The 15,952-nt window shown below is 35.5% G+C and overlaps 1 protein-coding gene across 2 annotated transcripts; it reads right to left on the bottom strand.

Annotated features, from left to right (window-relative positions):
• Nucleotides 1–1,511: 1,511 nt before the first annotated feature.
• LOC116206000 (probable beta-1,3-galactosyltransferase 2) lies at nucleotides 1,512–5,223 on the bottom strand. Of its 2 annotated transcripts, none has more exons than XM_031538722.1 (11): nucleotides 4,769–5,223; nucleotides 3,913–4,009; nucleotides 3,705–3,778; nucleotides 3,399–3,610; nucleotides 3,247–3,310; nucleotides 3,087–3,159; nucleotides 2,851–2,971; nucleotides 2,640–2,727; nucleotides 2,426–2,551; nucleotides 2,210–2,319; nucleotides 1,512–2,006 (listed from the first exon to the last, which is right to left on the bottom strand). In XM_031538722.1, exons 1-11 carry the CDS (start codon nucleotides 4,885–4,887, stop codon nucleotides 1,858–1,860), a joined length of 1,233 nt encoding a protein of 410 aa, XP_031394582.1. In that variant the 5' UTR covers nucleotides 4,888–5,223; the 3' UTR covers nucleotides 1,512–1,857. The 2 variants fall into 2 exon arrangements, with proteins under 2 accessions (XP_031394582.1, XP_031394583.1); XM_031538723.1 differs by having other exon boundaries at nucleotides 3,705–3,769.
• Nucleotides 5,224–15,952: the final 10,729 nt, after the last annotated feature.

Genomic DNA, 15,952 nt, shown 5'->3' with positions numbered 1-15,952 from the left:
CCTTGTTCTATCATATGTTATGGCAGGCTTTGAAAGGTAACTAGCCCCACTCTTTCTCGATATCCCGTTTGCCTCTCATAGGTTAAATCGTGTCTTTATTCGATGAATGAGATCTAACATGTATATATGCCATTGAGATTTGTTACTTGAAAATCTTGTGGTAATATAGGGTTCCTCACCAGTTTGGTGCAGTTCTCCCTTTGAGTTATTGTTCGGGACAGATGATGGAAAAATGCCTAACAATATTTTTAGACTTTATAGAGGAATTATTAGTTGGTTGTCAAGCAGATTTGCAATCGTAAAGGTTTCTAATACGAATTCGACTGAGTGTGCGCCAAAGCTTCCGATTCCAAGGCATAGTCAAATCTTTTCCTAAATCAAATTGCTGTTGTAGTTGAGAGTTTTGTTTGATTTGTTTCATCTTTGAAGTCCAAATATCCGACTGCTGAAACCTGCATTGTAGGCCACTGAGGTTGTCCTTTTTTTTAATTAATTTTCATTTGTTTTTTTAATCTTTTTCCTTCTTTTTTTTGGGATATCCATCTAGTAAGAACTAGCTAATTAAGCACATTTTATATGCGGAGAATAAAGAACGAGGGAATGATGAAATTAGCTTGGACGCTTTGAAATTAAAACTTGATGCAATTTAATTTGTTTTTCAAGAGGCAATGAGCCTGATCATGAAGATCTGTAGGTTTAGCATATCACACGGACCAAATCCGTCCGAATGCAGTTGATTACAATTCTGATGCAGGCCGGCTGCATGCGGTGAGTTTCTTCTGCATTTGGAACCCCTGCAGTTGATCAAAACTACAGATCGAAGGAACATGAGGGGAGGGAAAGTTGTATAAAATTTTCAAATCTTGGTAGGATTTGACGGAGTCTATTGCTTTTGAAGGTTTGAAAATTTGCAACTCAGTGCAAATTAATATTTGGTATCACTAATTAATTCTTTGAATCTTCAAATCGTAGTTTGGTCAAGATTTAATTTGGTCCGCTAACAGCACTCCCCTGACAGTTCCGGCCAACTGGAGAGGTCCCAAATCTCTATCATGAGATATAATTTTACTTCCAGAATACCTTCCTCAACCTATATTTGAGTAAGATGGAGGTCCTACCATTTTCGCCTATGAGGAGCTCTTTGATTATAGAAATCCTTGACGGTAATGCTATCTTAGGAAATATGTATAGGAAATATGCACGACAAAGTGTGATTTAGCGGCATGCTTGCAATTGAGGGACAAGCACTTTGAGTTAAAAATGATCGTTAGGTAATGTCTGATTTATTCCATGCACTTTTGCACCCAATTAGAGACAAAAGCCAATGTAAATCTCTATTTGATTCTACGAGCATTCTAGGAATGTACAGCCTAATTAACTTTCTAGGAGATATTTTTAACAGTAAGAACGAATGTAAAGCTTGGAGAAAAGATAACAAGAGGATTGCTGCAATGAACTACTTTTCGGGACTAAAGAGTGCTCGAAAATCATTGTGTAACAAACGGAAGAGCTGAACTCGAAAGACAAGGGCGCGCATGCCACAACATCAAATTTCTCTTTATTAGTAGCTTTGTTAGCCTCTGTGGAACAGTAAATTACAAACCGATTAGCCTCCAAAGCATCAAAGAATGGGTTGCGGGGTTTCCTCCCTTTTGTCTGGCCACTTATGGCCACTTTCTCGAGAATAAAATGGAGGTGGTCACAAAGCAAAGCCCTTCTGTCTCTGTCTCTCTATAATGTGAAATTACTTCTATATATACGAAGTGCCAAAAAGAGGATTCTAAGACGAGCTGACGTGAATCTGTAATCATGCTCTGTTTTCCTCCTGAGTCGGGAAGAAATAGAAGCTTTCTAGCCTCAGAAAGTCGCACTCCATAGAGCATTTTCACCTTCACCGCACCGCCGATGGACTTCCTTGATTCTATCTGCGGATCTGCAAATCCCGCTGCAGGTCCAATCGAATGAAGCAACACAGATGTTGCCTGCCTGAGCCTTCCACTCGCAATCTACATGAACAGGTGGCTTCATTATGTGAAGACCAAAAAAGGTGTAACCCTCCCAAAGTTTATGGACAGAATGATTTATCGCCAATATAGGTCTGAAAGAATAATTTATGAGCTCCAAAAGTTATTTTATTGGGTGCTCAGATCGACTAATACCGAACCAATTCTTAACCCTAGTATCGTAACACAGAGAGAGGATTTTTTACCTGGTGGAGTGCCGCAGCATAGTCTCCGGTCATCTATATGCTCCACATCAAGTCCTATGAACCAAGAACCTAACGAGACATCTTCATTGGCATACTTGTGCAGCACATGCCTGAGGTAAGTTGCATGATTACTATCGGCACCGGCATAAGAAAAGATAACAATTAATCCTGACAAGCAATTTCTTTTATCTAGAGCCAAGATTATAGGAAACTTACTGGTTAATTGATATGTATGTTGCCAAATCTTTCGAAATGGCATAGAGCTGCCCTGTAGCATGACGGAAATACTTATTCCCTGACTCGCCAAATTTCCAGTACTCGGGTTCGTGGTATCTCACTCCCCTGTGCCAACAGTCGTCAAGTTATAGTTGGGTCAAAGTACTGATATTTCGACTAGCAAAATATTGATAGAGGTGGGAAAGCAACTTACTTCTGTGATAGTACTGGACCAGACTTCATGCACCCGATGTATACTCGTGGTTTGGGTCGATGTCTAACTAAAGTTTCTCCCAGTGTGGCTGCAAGACAATTTAGCATTTCATGTCATGAAAAGGAAAGCATACAAAAACCAAATTACAAAGCCAACTCGCAATTTTCAAATGAAACTTCGAAGATTTAAGATGGGAGGAGGTCTGCTTTACCAATATTTACATGGACATCATCATCGACTTTGACATAAAAATCTGCATCCCACAAAGAAACAGCAGTAGCAAAATAAATCTTTGTCTTGGCAGATAGCTCGAGATACCCTTCAACATGGTCCTGAACGCAATATAGTAAGAACTATGAGGTGACTCACAAAGTAACCATCTAATACAATGCGAAAGATCCATTCTGAAAATGATCTAAAGAAAGCATTAATTATATATAAAATTACCAGCCTAAGGAAATCTCCATGTTTCAAGTCCTCTGCTTCTATGGCCCTGTCAAGGATACCCCCAGGTGTGGCACTAAACAGCAGACAAGAAGAAACGGTTAAATCGCTAATTAATGTTGGCAGAGACGCCATTTAGACATGGGGTTAACCAAAGTCCTACCTATGACCGATTACAAAGCGAACAATGATGCCTTTCTCCTCTTCCAGCCTCTTTCTCTTTGCACCTGCATGTGGATTTTTTAAACATCGTTAATCAGAAGACACGATCATATGAGAACCGGTTGCAGGCATATAATGGAAGATTGTATCAACCTTGAGGCATCCATGTAGCTCGAACCGAATCTCTTCGTCTCCGGCTACTAAAAGCGGTATTTATTCCTACTACCATAAGATACCTTCTCCTTCTAGATGGCCGGTTCATTTTTGAGTCCTCTGACTGAGGAGATCTGCTAAGTACAGACTCCTGTGCAGCTCTTGCTGCTGCCAATTCCATCTCCAGGTTCGAAATGGTCTTGTCCAACGTGCTAAAGCAAACATGAATCTGATTAGCTATGATCCCAAATGCCACCGACCCTGCCAGTTGAATGCAGATGTATAGTAAAGTGTAGGAGCACTCACTGAATGGCATTCTGAGTCTTGAAGACTTCCCCGATGATCTCCTTAGAGTCCCGCCTTACTTCCTTCTGATGCAGCTAAAGGAAATCCCATCAGATCAAAACGCACACAGAGGTCAGGCAAAAACGAAGCTACACCAGAGAGAGAAACTCAGGTTCCTAGGGAACAAACTCGAAAAACCAGAGATAACTACGTCGCTGGAAATACTTACACTTGGTGGATTGCAACCTTCTGAAATTAATTTCAATTTCTCAGCTTCCACGGAGGTCGTTCGGGTGATCCCTTTCGAATCGGGCACATTCCACATCCTGTTATCAGCGAGTAATCGTCATCAAGTTCCACACGGAATTACCGAAAATAAAAGACAGCAACTAGATTAGCCTTTTTCTTTGTCTTTTTCTTTTTGTGAAACTTTTCATTTTGGAAACGGATTACTCTAATCTGGTTCCCTGCGCCATAACTGCCACGGCAACATGATCTCGAGTAATCAATGGAAGATGTCGGAGATGGTTCAGCTCATTAATGAGTGATGGAAGAAAACTCAAGACATTGATGCAACTCTTGGTGATCCACAGATCTAAAAGAGGTATGCTAACGATCATCAATTGACTTCAATTTAAATAGGTAAATAAATACTTCCATTTTTAATAATATAAATTTATTTAAAAAAAAAAGAAGAAGTTCTTGCCATAAATATATGCGTAATAGTTCGTTCTGACATCTAACCCCAAAAAATAGGAAATACCAAATTCTTTTCATGCGAAGCATCTCCCTTCCATATAATAATTCAGATCTTACCAATACAATTAGTTCCGGAATTATGCAAACACGACATGTTCATCGACAATTCCACAGGCAACTTAATCATTAAGGAGTTCCGCCATCAATGTCGAAGAACGAGACTCAAAAATGAATTCATCAGTTTATAAATTCAATGCAATGAATTCATCAGTTTATAAATTCAATACGATTAGCTGGAAAATCGGGGAATCAATTCACGAAGGCAAGGAAGCAGCCGGTGAAAGCTCGAAACTGGACAGAAATTAAGAGCTCTGAGCGATAATTACCGATCAGTGAAGAGCATTCCAGCGCAGAAGCAGCCGACGCAGAGCAGCAGAGTCCATTTCTTGGAGAGCACACTTCTGGAGCTAGAAGAAGGCGGCTCTGCTCTGCTCTTCAGAGACATCTTCCCGCTCCTCAGAACGAAACAACCTCCAACTCCCCCCAACTTCCTTATGAGGAAGCCATGGACGAAGAAACGGACAAAACCGATCGAATACGCTTATAATTACCCGAACAGTACAAAATCCAATTCAGACGCAGACACAGAGAGAGAGCGAGAGAGAAACAGAGATGATGATGAGACGAATGTAACTTATCAGAGAGGATTTCTCTGTTCTTCCTCTTATTCCGTTTCCTTCCTTCCCTCTCTCTCTCTCTCTATCTCTAGATTCTCTCTTTATTTTTGCAGGCGCAGGAGGGAGGAGACGTTGAGGAGGGGAGAAGGGAGAGGACTCACTAACTGCTCTGTCCATTAAAGGGAGAATTACCAAACGGTCCTTCTCAGGCGTCCTTCCTTTAATGGCTTCACTGGCAGTTGCTGCAGTCTAATTAAAGCTTGCTTCGGCTGTGTTATTACTGAAACAAAAGTGTTGAAATATAATTATTAAAAAATAAATATTAATTGTAGAATAAGTAAAAGTATTTGAGAGATAATAATTTAAAATTACTGAAATTAATATTAATATTTAAAATGGAAAATAAGTAAAAGTAATTTTTATAAGCACATAATAATCTGTCGAAGAAAATTATATTTAAAATTAATTATGGTTTAGAAAGAATTCACCAAATATTGTTTTTTTTAAACTTTAACAAAGTAAATATTTATTTAACTGCCACCGCATTTTCAAATGAAGTCTAATGGTGGGTTTAGTTTCAGAATAAAATGTTTCTTGGCGGTTTCCTAGTAGACGACCTGTGCAATGACAAAACTGTCCTTGCCGACCGTACATTGTTGTTTTTCTGGTTTTATGTTTTGCTGGCAGATTTCCGAATGAAGAAGTATGTCTCGTGGAGCATATGGATATCTAAAAAATTTCAAACTTTTATACTTAGGAAAATTCTTCCGTGACTTAGCGTTAGGATGACACATTTGGTACTCAATTCGAACGTTTAGTATTTCAGTTTCAATGTCTTGAACATTTTATATTTATAATGTATTATATAAAATACTAAACATTTCAATTAAAAGTATAAGTAGAAACGAATAATAAAAATATTAGATATCAGAATTAAAATACTAAATACTTAAATTAAAATATTAAATACTTAAACTGAAATTATCAAATGTGTTAGCATATGACACGTAGTCATATTAGTCTTCGGTAAAGTACATTTCCCAATGATGCTCTTCTTTTTTTTTAACAAGTAATTTTTCCCACTAATGCAAGTCAGTCTAGCTACGTAGGCTATCCATCAGAAAGTATTTTTCTGCATGACTCCACTCCGAGTCGGAAACTTATACTTCGCCAAGAAATCGTGTTATTCGATCATTGCAGACAATCCTATTCGGTTCATATACGGTTATAAACTATTTTTTCATCGTTTGCGATTATTATTAGTTATGAGTGCAAATTTTGCAATTCTTCACATGTCAAATTCACGAGGAGACAGAGACAATGAATCCTACCAAAACATTACTTTCTTCGTTGCCTTCGGAAGATAAAAGAAGAGATGCATGATTATCATCCGGCACATTTTCACCCAACAGTTCTTATTTTTCTTTTTTAAACTATAGATATATAAGAATTAAATCCTATATTAATCTCTTTTCTGTTTTGTTTTTTCATTTTCAAAGAATAAAAGAAAATATTAGGACATTTTCACGGAATAATGCTTCTGAAATTATGCATAAACTGTGGTCCGACCTATAAGATTAGCTCTATTCAAATTAATCCATATCATGTACCATATATATATATATATATATATATCAGTTTGTTCGGAACTACAGAGAATATCGAGCCAACAAATCAATATAAGCTGAAATCTCTTCAAAATCAGTAGGGATCATTTCTCATTAGGGAAAATCTTTATCTATACCATATATTAAAGCATGAGGAGCTTCTCCAACTTTAATGATGCTTTTGGTTTCATAGTAGAATTTTAAAATCAAATTTTCATTTTGAAAAATAGTGGTATAAATGGGGCCCACCCTTTGACTTTGTATGAGTTATGTTATTTTGTTGTGGAAAAAAGTGGTATAAATGGGATCCACTCTTTGACTTTGTATGGGTTATTTTGTTTTGTAGTTGGTAGAGTTAAGTTAGAATTATGATTCTAAAATAGTATTATAAAACCAAACAGGGCCTAATTATTTCAAAAATAACTTTATACCTTCGTAACTTTTCGTTGCACCATTTTAAATTCGTTACTTTTGATCACATACTTTCATAATGCTTATAAACAACTTTTTTCTCATTTCATTAATTTTTGACATTTTTCCTTTCATATACATTTCAACCGAGTTAGTCTCTATTGCAGGTATATTTGTCCTATATTTTTCATATCGATTTATAATTTCAAAATTTTGTTGTATCGTATGTTCGTTAACTAGCGATTTCATACAGTCTTTGTTTCTTTGACCCTTTTACACTTTCAACGGCAAAAATAAAAGCACGAGGTGTTTCTCCAATTATTTTTCATATTTTTGCCCTTACTTAAATAATAATAGTGCAAATTTGCTCATTTACATAATTAACAAAACTAAATTAATTCTTGAAAGGTATTGTACCTTTTGGTAAATGTCCCTATATTCAAATAATACAAGGGAGACAACTTTTCAAATAATATTTCAAGAGACTCTTGCATCCCCTAGAGCTAAATGAAATTTCGTCACTTAACTTTTTATTTTCATTAAAAAATTATATCTTCTTTAGTATAATATAAAACTGTAAAGATCCGATAGGAAATATAAAGAGAAAGTTATAATTTAATAAAAAGATAAATTTGATAGTTAAATTAGTACAAAAAAAAATTAATCATCAAATACTATTTCATATTTGGTTAAATAATTTTTTGGTGAAAGGATGTAATTACTAAATAAATGTGACTATTCAAATAGGTAAATTTGTTTCTTCTATATATACCTTTTAGTTTTCGAATAGACATAGAAAAATAATTTTAACTCCCTTCTCTCTCTAAAACTTATCTTCTTAATAGTTTCATTACGAAGTCTCAAAAGATTCTCGATATTGTTGCCTGAAAATCTTATGTTCTTGTTATTATATTTCAAAAGGTATGTCATCATTTATAAAATATTTGCTCACTTATAATCTATAGAGTCTTTATGGGTCTTTAATAAATAATATTTAAGTATAATTCTCGAGTAATTCTTTATCTGTAGTTCTTCAAATATTTTACTCTTTTTTTTAGGATATCATTGGTTTTCCTTTATGTTAAGAGATATTATTTGATTGTTTTTTAGCGTTTTCTTTCTATTTTTTTTTCATGCTCTTGCTCATATTTTCATAAAAAGCAGGAAATGGAGTGGTAAGGGCCTTTGTCCAGCAACCACCACCCGCCATCGACCTCGCCAAGGGCAATGGTACCCTTCGACGAACCACCACCAGCCCAGTTTGCTTTTCTCTTTCGTTTTTCAAGTCGCGTCAGTTTGCTTTTTATGTTCTAATTGTTCTAATTTTTTTAGAATTTATATATTTTAGGTTTAACTTTTGAAACATAATAAATTCAAAATATTGGAAAGACTTCATTAAAATATTAACAAATGTTATGTCCCGTTTATACAAAAATAAACATTTTGGTTTGAAAGAAAAAAAATTCAAATGTTTTTATCTTTTTTGGGTATTTATCCAAAATAAAAATTGAGAAGAAATTAAAATTATATGTGATTTACAGATAAAAGAATATTAACAATAATTATTCATTACTTTTGAGGTAATTTTTTACAAAGAATTAGAATTATAAGCAATGAAACAATCTTTTTATTGATATTTTACTTTTCTCTCATTTTCCTTTAACGGTGTTCAATCTTTTTGCTCTTGATTAGCATGTTTTTAATCATGCATTTGACTAAGGCCTTTTATATTAATTAGTTATTGCTCACGTTTTATTTTGCATATTTTAAAATTTATTATATTGTAATATAACAAGAATATTAACTTACTAAAGTACTTAAAATGAATATTTATTACAATTTTTTCGATTAAATATTAGAATTGAAATTTGTTCTTCTTTTGTTTTGATTAACTACTTCAAAATTCCAACAAATACATAATAGTTAAAGAATATGAAATATTAAAATATGATACCTTGACTTCTTACATTAAACTTAATTTTTTAAAGGAAAATTGACTTAATTCTGGCAAAAAAAATTGAATTACTTATTTGTAACTATTGATATTAAATTATGTTATATCTAAATAAAAAATTATCAATATACATTAATGATATGGAGTAGTTCATATTTATTGATTTGGTGCCTTTAAACCAATCAATAAGATTATTAATGATGTTATATAATTAATTATATATTTTTGGATAAAATTTAATTTTTTTATGCATTTTTTAATATTTTATAATTATCATATTTTACCACTTAATCGAGAACCTTTCACGTGCAACGCACTTGTAGATTCACTGATTATAATAATATGGAGCTTTAATTTATTTGAGTCAGCGCCAATTGTAAATTGCAGTGATTGATTACTTCTCCTCAACTTGCATGACATTGACATTGGATCTGAATAATATTAAGGCTGCGATTATTTTCATGTGCTTAGGAAGAAAGTCCACACGCTACCCATTTGGTAACGATAATTAAAATAAAGCAAATATGATTTTTTTTTTGGTTAATAAAAAAATAGATTTTGCTAACTACAATACATCGGAGGTCTTCCGGGTCCCATTGCCCAAGCAAGCAATCGTTATTAACAGCTTCACGATTCAACTTTCTTTTTCCATTTGGCTCAAACAATTCACTGGTTTTTTTCTTTTCCTTTTAATTTTTTGAACCAATGAGAATGAGATGGTTCCATTACTTTAAAAGAGTGCACAAAATGTTTAAGAAAATGAAGATCACAAGAACAAACATCCGACTCCAAAAGCAAACCACAAAAGGATAATATAAGCAAAAAACTTCAACCGGATAAATACAAATACGATTGTGGAAAGTCCTGTCAAAACCAGGAAGGGAGAATGGATATGTCATATATAGATATATCCGGGTAATAATCAAACATCTAATCTAGATATTCGGTGCAAATCGAACTAGAGCAAAACGGGAGGACACTTGAGTCTCCACAGGTACCCAGCCTTCTGCAAAAGTACCATAATCACCTCAGCTATGGTCCTGCAGACTGAAGGAGCGCAACATTATTTGTATGTACCGCCGCCGACCAAGGAACATCGAGCCTCCAAGCGTAAATGATTTGACAAAGCATGAGTCAAGTACTGAAAAAGGACATCGGCACATATCAGCAAAAGGGAATACTTAGCCTTTTCCATATTCAATTGCGATAATTGACGTTTTCCTTCATTTAATTTGTTGGTGATCCCTTTTATGTATATTTCTTGGGAGATCGAAACTGTAGATAAACCAACAGGCAAACTTTACCTGCAGTATAAAATTCAAAACTGCCATAAGCTCTTGTAGCCATAGCTAAGCCGAAGACCAAATGTGATTAGTCTCAGTTAATAAATCGAACATATTAGTGGTCTTGCTAAATAGAAAGAAAAATCATATATAATGCTGAGAGATTATTTGAGAGTAAAGGAATTAGGATATATAGATAGAATTAATTTCCGATTGGCATCAGGACATATTTTAAGGGAATATTAATTTATGCTTCTTAATAACCGTCTGTGTATGGCCGGTAGGTTTGGGAATTCTTAGGGAGAGGAGAGGAGGAAATTTTAAATGGTTATATCTCAAATTAATTTCAGAGAAAAAAAATTAATAAGATTTTTTTAATGAAAAATAATTATGATAATTATTTGAGCGATTAACACAAATATTCATGTTTCATGCAATTTAATTGATATTTCCTCATTTCGCTCGACAAAGTCGGATCAATTAAAAATTTCTTGGAAAGAAAATCTTAAATGATCTTATCCAAAAACAAACAGGATCATATTTCCTAGTAGATTAGCGCGGTATGTTCATCCTCATGACAGCTAGATTCTCTGCATTGTACTTAGTTCAGCCCAAAAAAAGATCCAATGACATCCGGAAGGCAAAAAGCAACGAGTTGGGCCTTCGATTTTCAGAAAGTAAAATCGAACACTTAACGAAAAAAAAAAGAAATTCGAACACTTACCTCGGCACGTGATCAGATCCAACCGGAGCAACGTGTCAGGTTCTCATTGGCAGAGGTCGTGGGCGGACCATGACTCTGTCCATTAATCATGTGACATATAGCATTTCCACTCACGTGGACTCTGCAAAAGCCCCGCCATATACGGGCCCACATCACGAGCTAGACCGAATTGTGTCATGATTCCGTGGAGCTTGATGTTCCTTCGGCCATAGGCGAACATGCTCTGGGACCCCGAAGATGGGGAGGATAATCATACCCATTACGTACGTACGGGGAGGGCAGTTTTGTCATAAATTTGTTGTTTATCATCCTCAATTCTCTCATTTTTTTCTTTTTCTTTTTTTCCCTTCTTTCGATTTTTCCTTCTACTGTCGTGAAATCTCACAAGCCTAGGAAAAAGATACGGGAATGCAGCGAGTGCGAGAATTTCACGGGTAATAACCAAACATTATCATTTGATTTTGCAAAATTATTACTAGGGCTTATCCGAATTTAAATCCATCTACAATTCAAGAGCTTAACATGATAGGTTTATGAAGTCAAGTTACATATAAACTTGTGATTTTTTTCCCAATTTTTCTGTGTTAGATAACATATCTCAACATCCATCCTAACATGACAGTGTGTGGTCAAGCACGTGGTACATGTCATTAAATACCCGTCATCAACAAACTGACCACAAAATGGACATCCTACTTGGGCAAGGGGGGACAAACACCAAACTAGCCTCGAGTTTCACACTCGGACCTAACTAGAGATGCACATTTAGCTACCTCGAAAATTGACTTGGCGACTCCTAGACCTGACTAACACGAGGCTCATTATTAACTGTCTCGAAACCGAGTATGTCATGGTGTGAGCCCACACGTGCAGGCGAAAGCGTAATCCGCTTTGATACCGCGTTGGATTTCCATTGGAATCACACGTGCACGCGTACACGAGCTTGAGCTTTTAAGTGGAAATGAGCCAAAACCCATATAAGCCTAATGGATATTCAATATGATATCAGAACTCATGTTAAGAGTATACGCGCCCACACGGGTGTGCACATTCACACCACATCAGGCTCAATATGTTCGAGTGCAGTTAAGAGTGCGTCTCGTGTTAGTGTTCTGCCTAGAGCCCCGCTAAGATCAATTGTCGAGGGCTAGTGTTTAGGGCATATGACAACATGTAGACAGAAATAGATCACACGTTGCACGCGAGGGCGAGCGTTGATGATATTAATTCTACATGAAAAAGGTGAATCAAAATTCATTAGTTTATGATGAGAATTGAGTACCAATACTTATTTCTTGAATTTTTAAGTGAAAATTAGCGCAAACCTATAAGAGCCCAATAAATATTCAATAGATTTCAACTGCAAAATATGTATCACTGCATCTAACCACATTTTCTCAACTTCGATACTTTTTAATAAGTCATCATGGGAAAGTGAGATATAGACGTACATTACGCACAAGATTTCATCAGATCTCGGGTTGAGGAACTTCAGTTTAGCTGAGAACCGTAGATCTTGAAGTTTGGACAACTCGTCCCATTCTTATGGAAAAATTGGACATTGCAAGATTATCAAGAAGATCATGAGTTCACGTTTCCTCTGAAAATCCACCAGATGGTCGGTTTGGACTAAGTGGGATGATCAGGTTTTGGGAAATGTAAATGAAAATTTCAAGTCATAATCCTTATCTTAGAGGACAAATGTTATTATAATTATTTGAATTATTATAGTTTATGGACAGCTAGAACAGAGGATGCAAGTATTTGTCAGAACATGTTAAATCACCTGAGTGTATGTTTCAGTCCACGTCGCTCACATGCGCTAAGCAGCTATATAGATTCGTGTTTGAGGATGCAAAAAGAATCTAAACGTATGATGTGTCCTTGTGGTATATGTGCATAAAATAGTCGTGGCACGTTTTCCCACCAATTTCCTTCCATACATGTAAAGTTTTATTTTTTTTTGGTAAAACATATGTGTAAAGTTGATAAACGGAATTGACAACTAGGAAAGGCCCATAGATGCCCGTCTGCTACATTCATGCGATCGATGTTGCCCTACATTAATATTCATCGGTGGCTGCATATTTTATTGGAGATACTGATTTATAATATTAAGAAACACAGAAAAAAGGCAAAGAGAAAAAAAAAAGTGAGCTAATTAATCTGATATATCCCTCGAATTTCTGTTGAAATGAGTTATTAACTCATGGGAGAAGTAACTATTAACTATATAGAGAAGAACCTTATGATCTTTCCTTAACCCTCGTAGCAATCTTGTGAGCTTAACTATATCGATGTAAGCGACATTTCAAAGTGCAGCTTTATCTGATCCCAAAAGTCTGCAAATCATAACCGCAATATGGATATCGACACGTCGATGTTGCAATCAAAGAGGTTAAGCAATCGATCTACTTATATATGATAAAGGGTCAAAATTCTTTTTTTTTTTTCTATGCATGTGTCGAGCCGATCCTGTTACACGGAACATTTCTAATTAATCCTTTATCTTCGAAATTTGTCTGATTGTATCCGAAAAAAGAGGAAGCTGTGTATGCTATTAAGCATGAGATCTTTCTTACCGATCACAAGAAATGTATATATGGAATATGTTGGGAGATGTACCGGCAGTAATCTATAGTACTTCAAAAAGGAGAATGAAGTATTTTGGTCTAATATTTGTTTTCCAAAAAAGCCCATAGTGCACAAATGTTAATTAATCTGAGCCATTAATTGAAGGTTAAAATGGTGAATTCAATTAAAAAAATTGAACCCTATGTCTTCCCTTCCCCCTTACATGTCCTCGCCCTTCTCAACTGTATTTTCCCTCTCTCGCCCCACGTTCCCTTTTGCATTTTTGTTTTTATTTTTTGCTTTTTTGATTGAAAATGAATTAATGTGAAGATGAATCAATGTAATTTTTCATACAGCAGAATATTAAATTAGGTCCTATCCAATAAAAATTATTAAATCGTGAATATGACTATATATGAATCAATGTAATTTTACACATAGTAGAATTCATTTTTATCTTAAAATTCCGTACGGATGGCGGATTCTTTTTCTAGTATATATGAATGGAAAAAGGGTATTACATATTTGTATGGTATGGTGGGGGCGTTGGTTGAGGGAGGGGAGAGAGAGAGACAGATGGATGCGTTGCTTTGCAGGAGGGCGTCCTTCTGTCGCTTTACTGCATCTCTTCCGTTCGACCTTCCCCTTCTTTGATCTCATTCCTCTCTTACTCCTCCCACCTGTCTGTCTAACTAAGCAACCCCTCCCCCCCTAACAAAAAGCTATCCCTTGCAACCCGACGCAAGTTGACTAACTGTGATGTCAATGTCGAGAGTCAAGAATGAATTAAATCTCACATTAAAAATATAAAAGGAATTTTACAAGTTTATAAGAGATTGGGTACCACAATCTATTAGTTCGAACTTTTGGATTTGAGATAGACCCAATTGCTTATAGACCTAGTGAAATTTTACATAGTATCAGAGCAAGTTATGCTTCCATGCGCACATGTGTTGGCTCAAGTGTGCCTAAATCCAGTTTCGAGACAACAAAAAATGCGCTTCATGTTAAGTCAGGTCCAAGTGTGGAACTTGTGGTTAGTTTTACTTATCCCCTCTCGGCCGAGTATGGAAGAGGATGTTCGGCTCGTAGTCAGTTGTTGAGAGGTGGGTGTTTAACGGCACATAGCACGTGATAGATCACACGTTACCACGTGAGAGCGAGCGTTGAAAGTTAAGAATGAGTTAAGTCCCACATTGGAAATATAAGAGGAATTCCACAAGTTTATAAGAGATCAAGTATCACAATCTATCATATCGAACTTTTAAGTTGGAGATTGACCCAATTACTTATAGATCTAGTGAAATTTTACGGTGTGGAATATTTTCACATTTGCATTCTTCTAATTTTACAAATATTTTTCATTCGCCCCTCCTAATTTCATTAATTAGTTTATCTGATTTTATTTTCCCTTCTTTCCCTAAGCGAGGATTACTATAATAACTGTAAGTAGTTCGTGATCAATATATATCAACTTGAACGGGAACAGTCGATAGACTAGGCCACCTCGTGGTGTCAGGGAAAAGAGAAAAAAAAAAAAAAAAAGCCCATCGCACCTCTCCCTCACTCTCTTTTTAGTGTGGTTTGGTGCATTTTCTTTTTCTGGCTTGTCCGAATAAAAAGCGGCATATCGGCATATATTGGGTTAACCCTTCGCCTTGAAGGTGGAGGGCAATGTGGTCATTTTGCGCACATGGAGATGTATCCCATGAATATTTTGTCCTTTCTCCGACCCGACTTGAGGTACCGTCAAATTAACGAGAGGTCGCCTCAACTGCAACTGCTGCATGCTCTTGCTTTCAATTCTCGCCTTCCTTCCATATCCTTTCCTTTTCCATAATGTTCTCTCGCATGGTCTCTTGCTTTGCATTTATTCATCTACCGTTCTCCTCTTCTACAGCAAAAGAAAAGCAGTACATATGGCGTTGCTTTGAGTGGTTCTTAAGCACTCACTTATAATTCAACTATCGGATACATCTATACGAAAGCCGGAATAAGGTTCAATATTTGGTGGAATTCACACCTTGGCGTACTGGAGCATAACTCGCATGTACATTGGGATTGGACGTAATTTCGGTTTGTCAAATTAATTGTACCAATGCTATTTTTTTTCTTTTTTTGTCTTTCAAACTAAAATTTTAAAATGTTAATTTATTATATTTACCCAAAAATGTTAATTTATTATCCCATATTTTAATTTATGTTAACTTGGGCTTGCTATTTTTTACATGGAAGTTCTTCATATAAAATATTTATTTTATTGTTTCATTCTATAAATAAATCTTCGAAATTTAGTTTTGAATTGAAAATTATTATATAAATAAAATCAAAATTAAATAA

Source organism: Punica granatum, chromosome 4, assembly GCF_007655135.1.
Source record: "Punica granatum isolate Tunisia-2019 chromosome 4, ASM765513v2, whole genome shotgun sequence".
Classification (NCBI taxonomy): Eukaryota; Viridiplantae; Streptophyta; class Magnoliopsida; order Myrtales; family Lythraceae; genus Punica; species Punica granatum.
The sequence above is the reverse complement of the archived record's forward strand: the minus strand, read 5'-3'. Positions and strand labels throughout refer to the sequence as shown.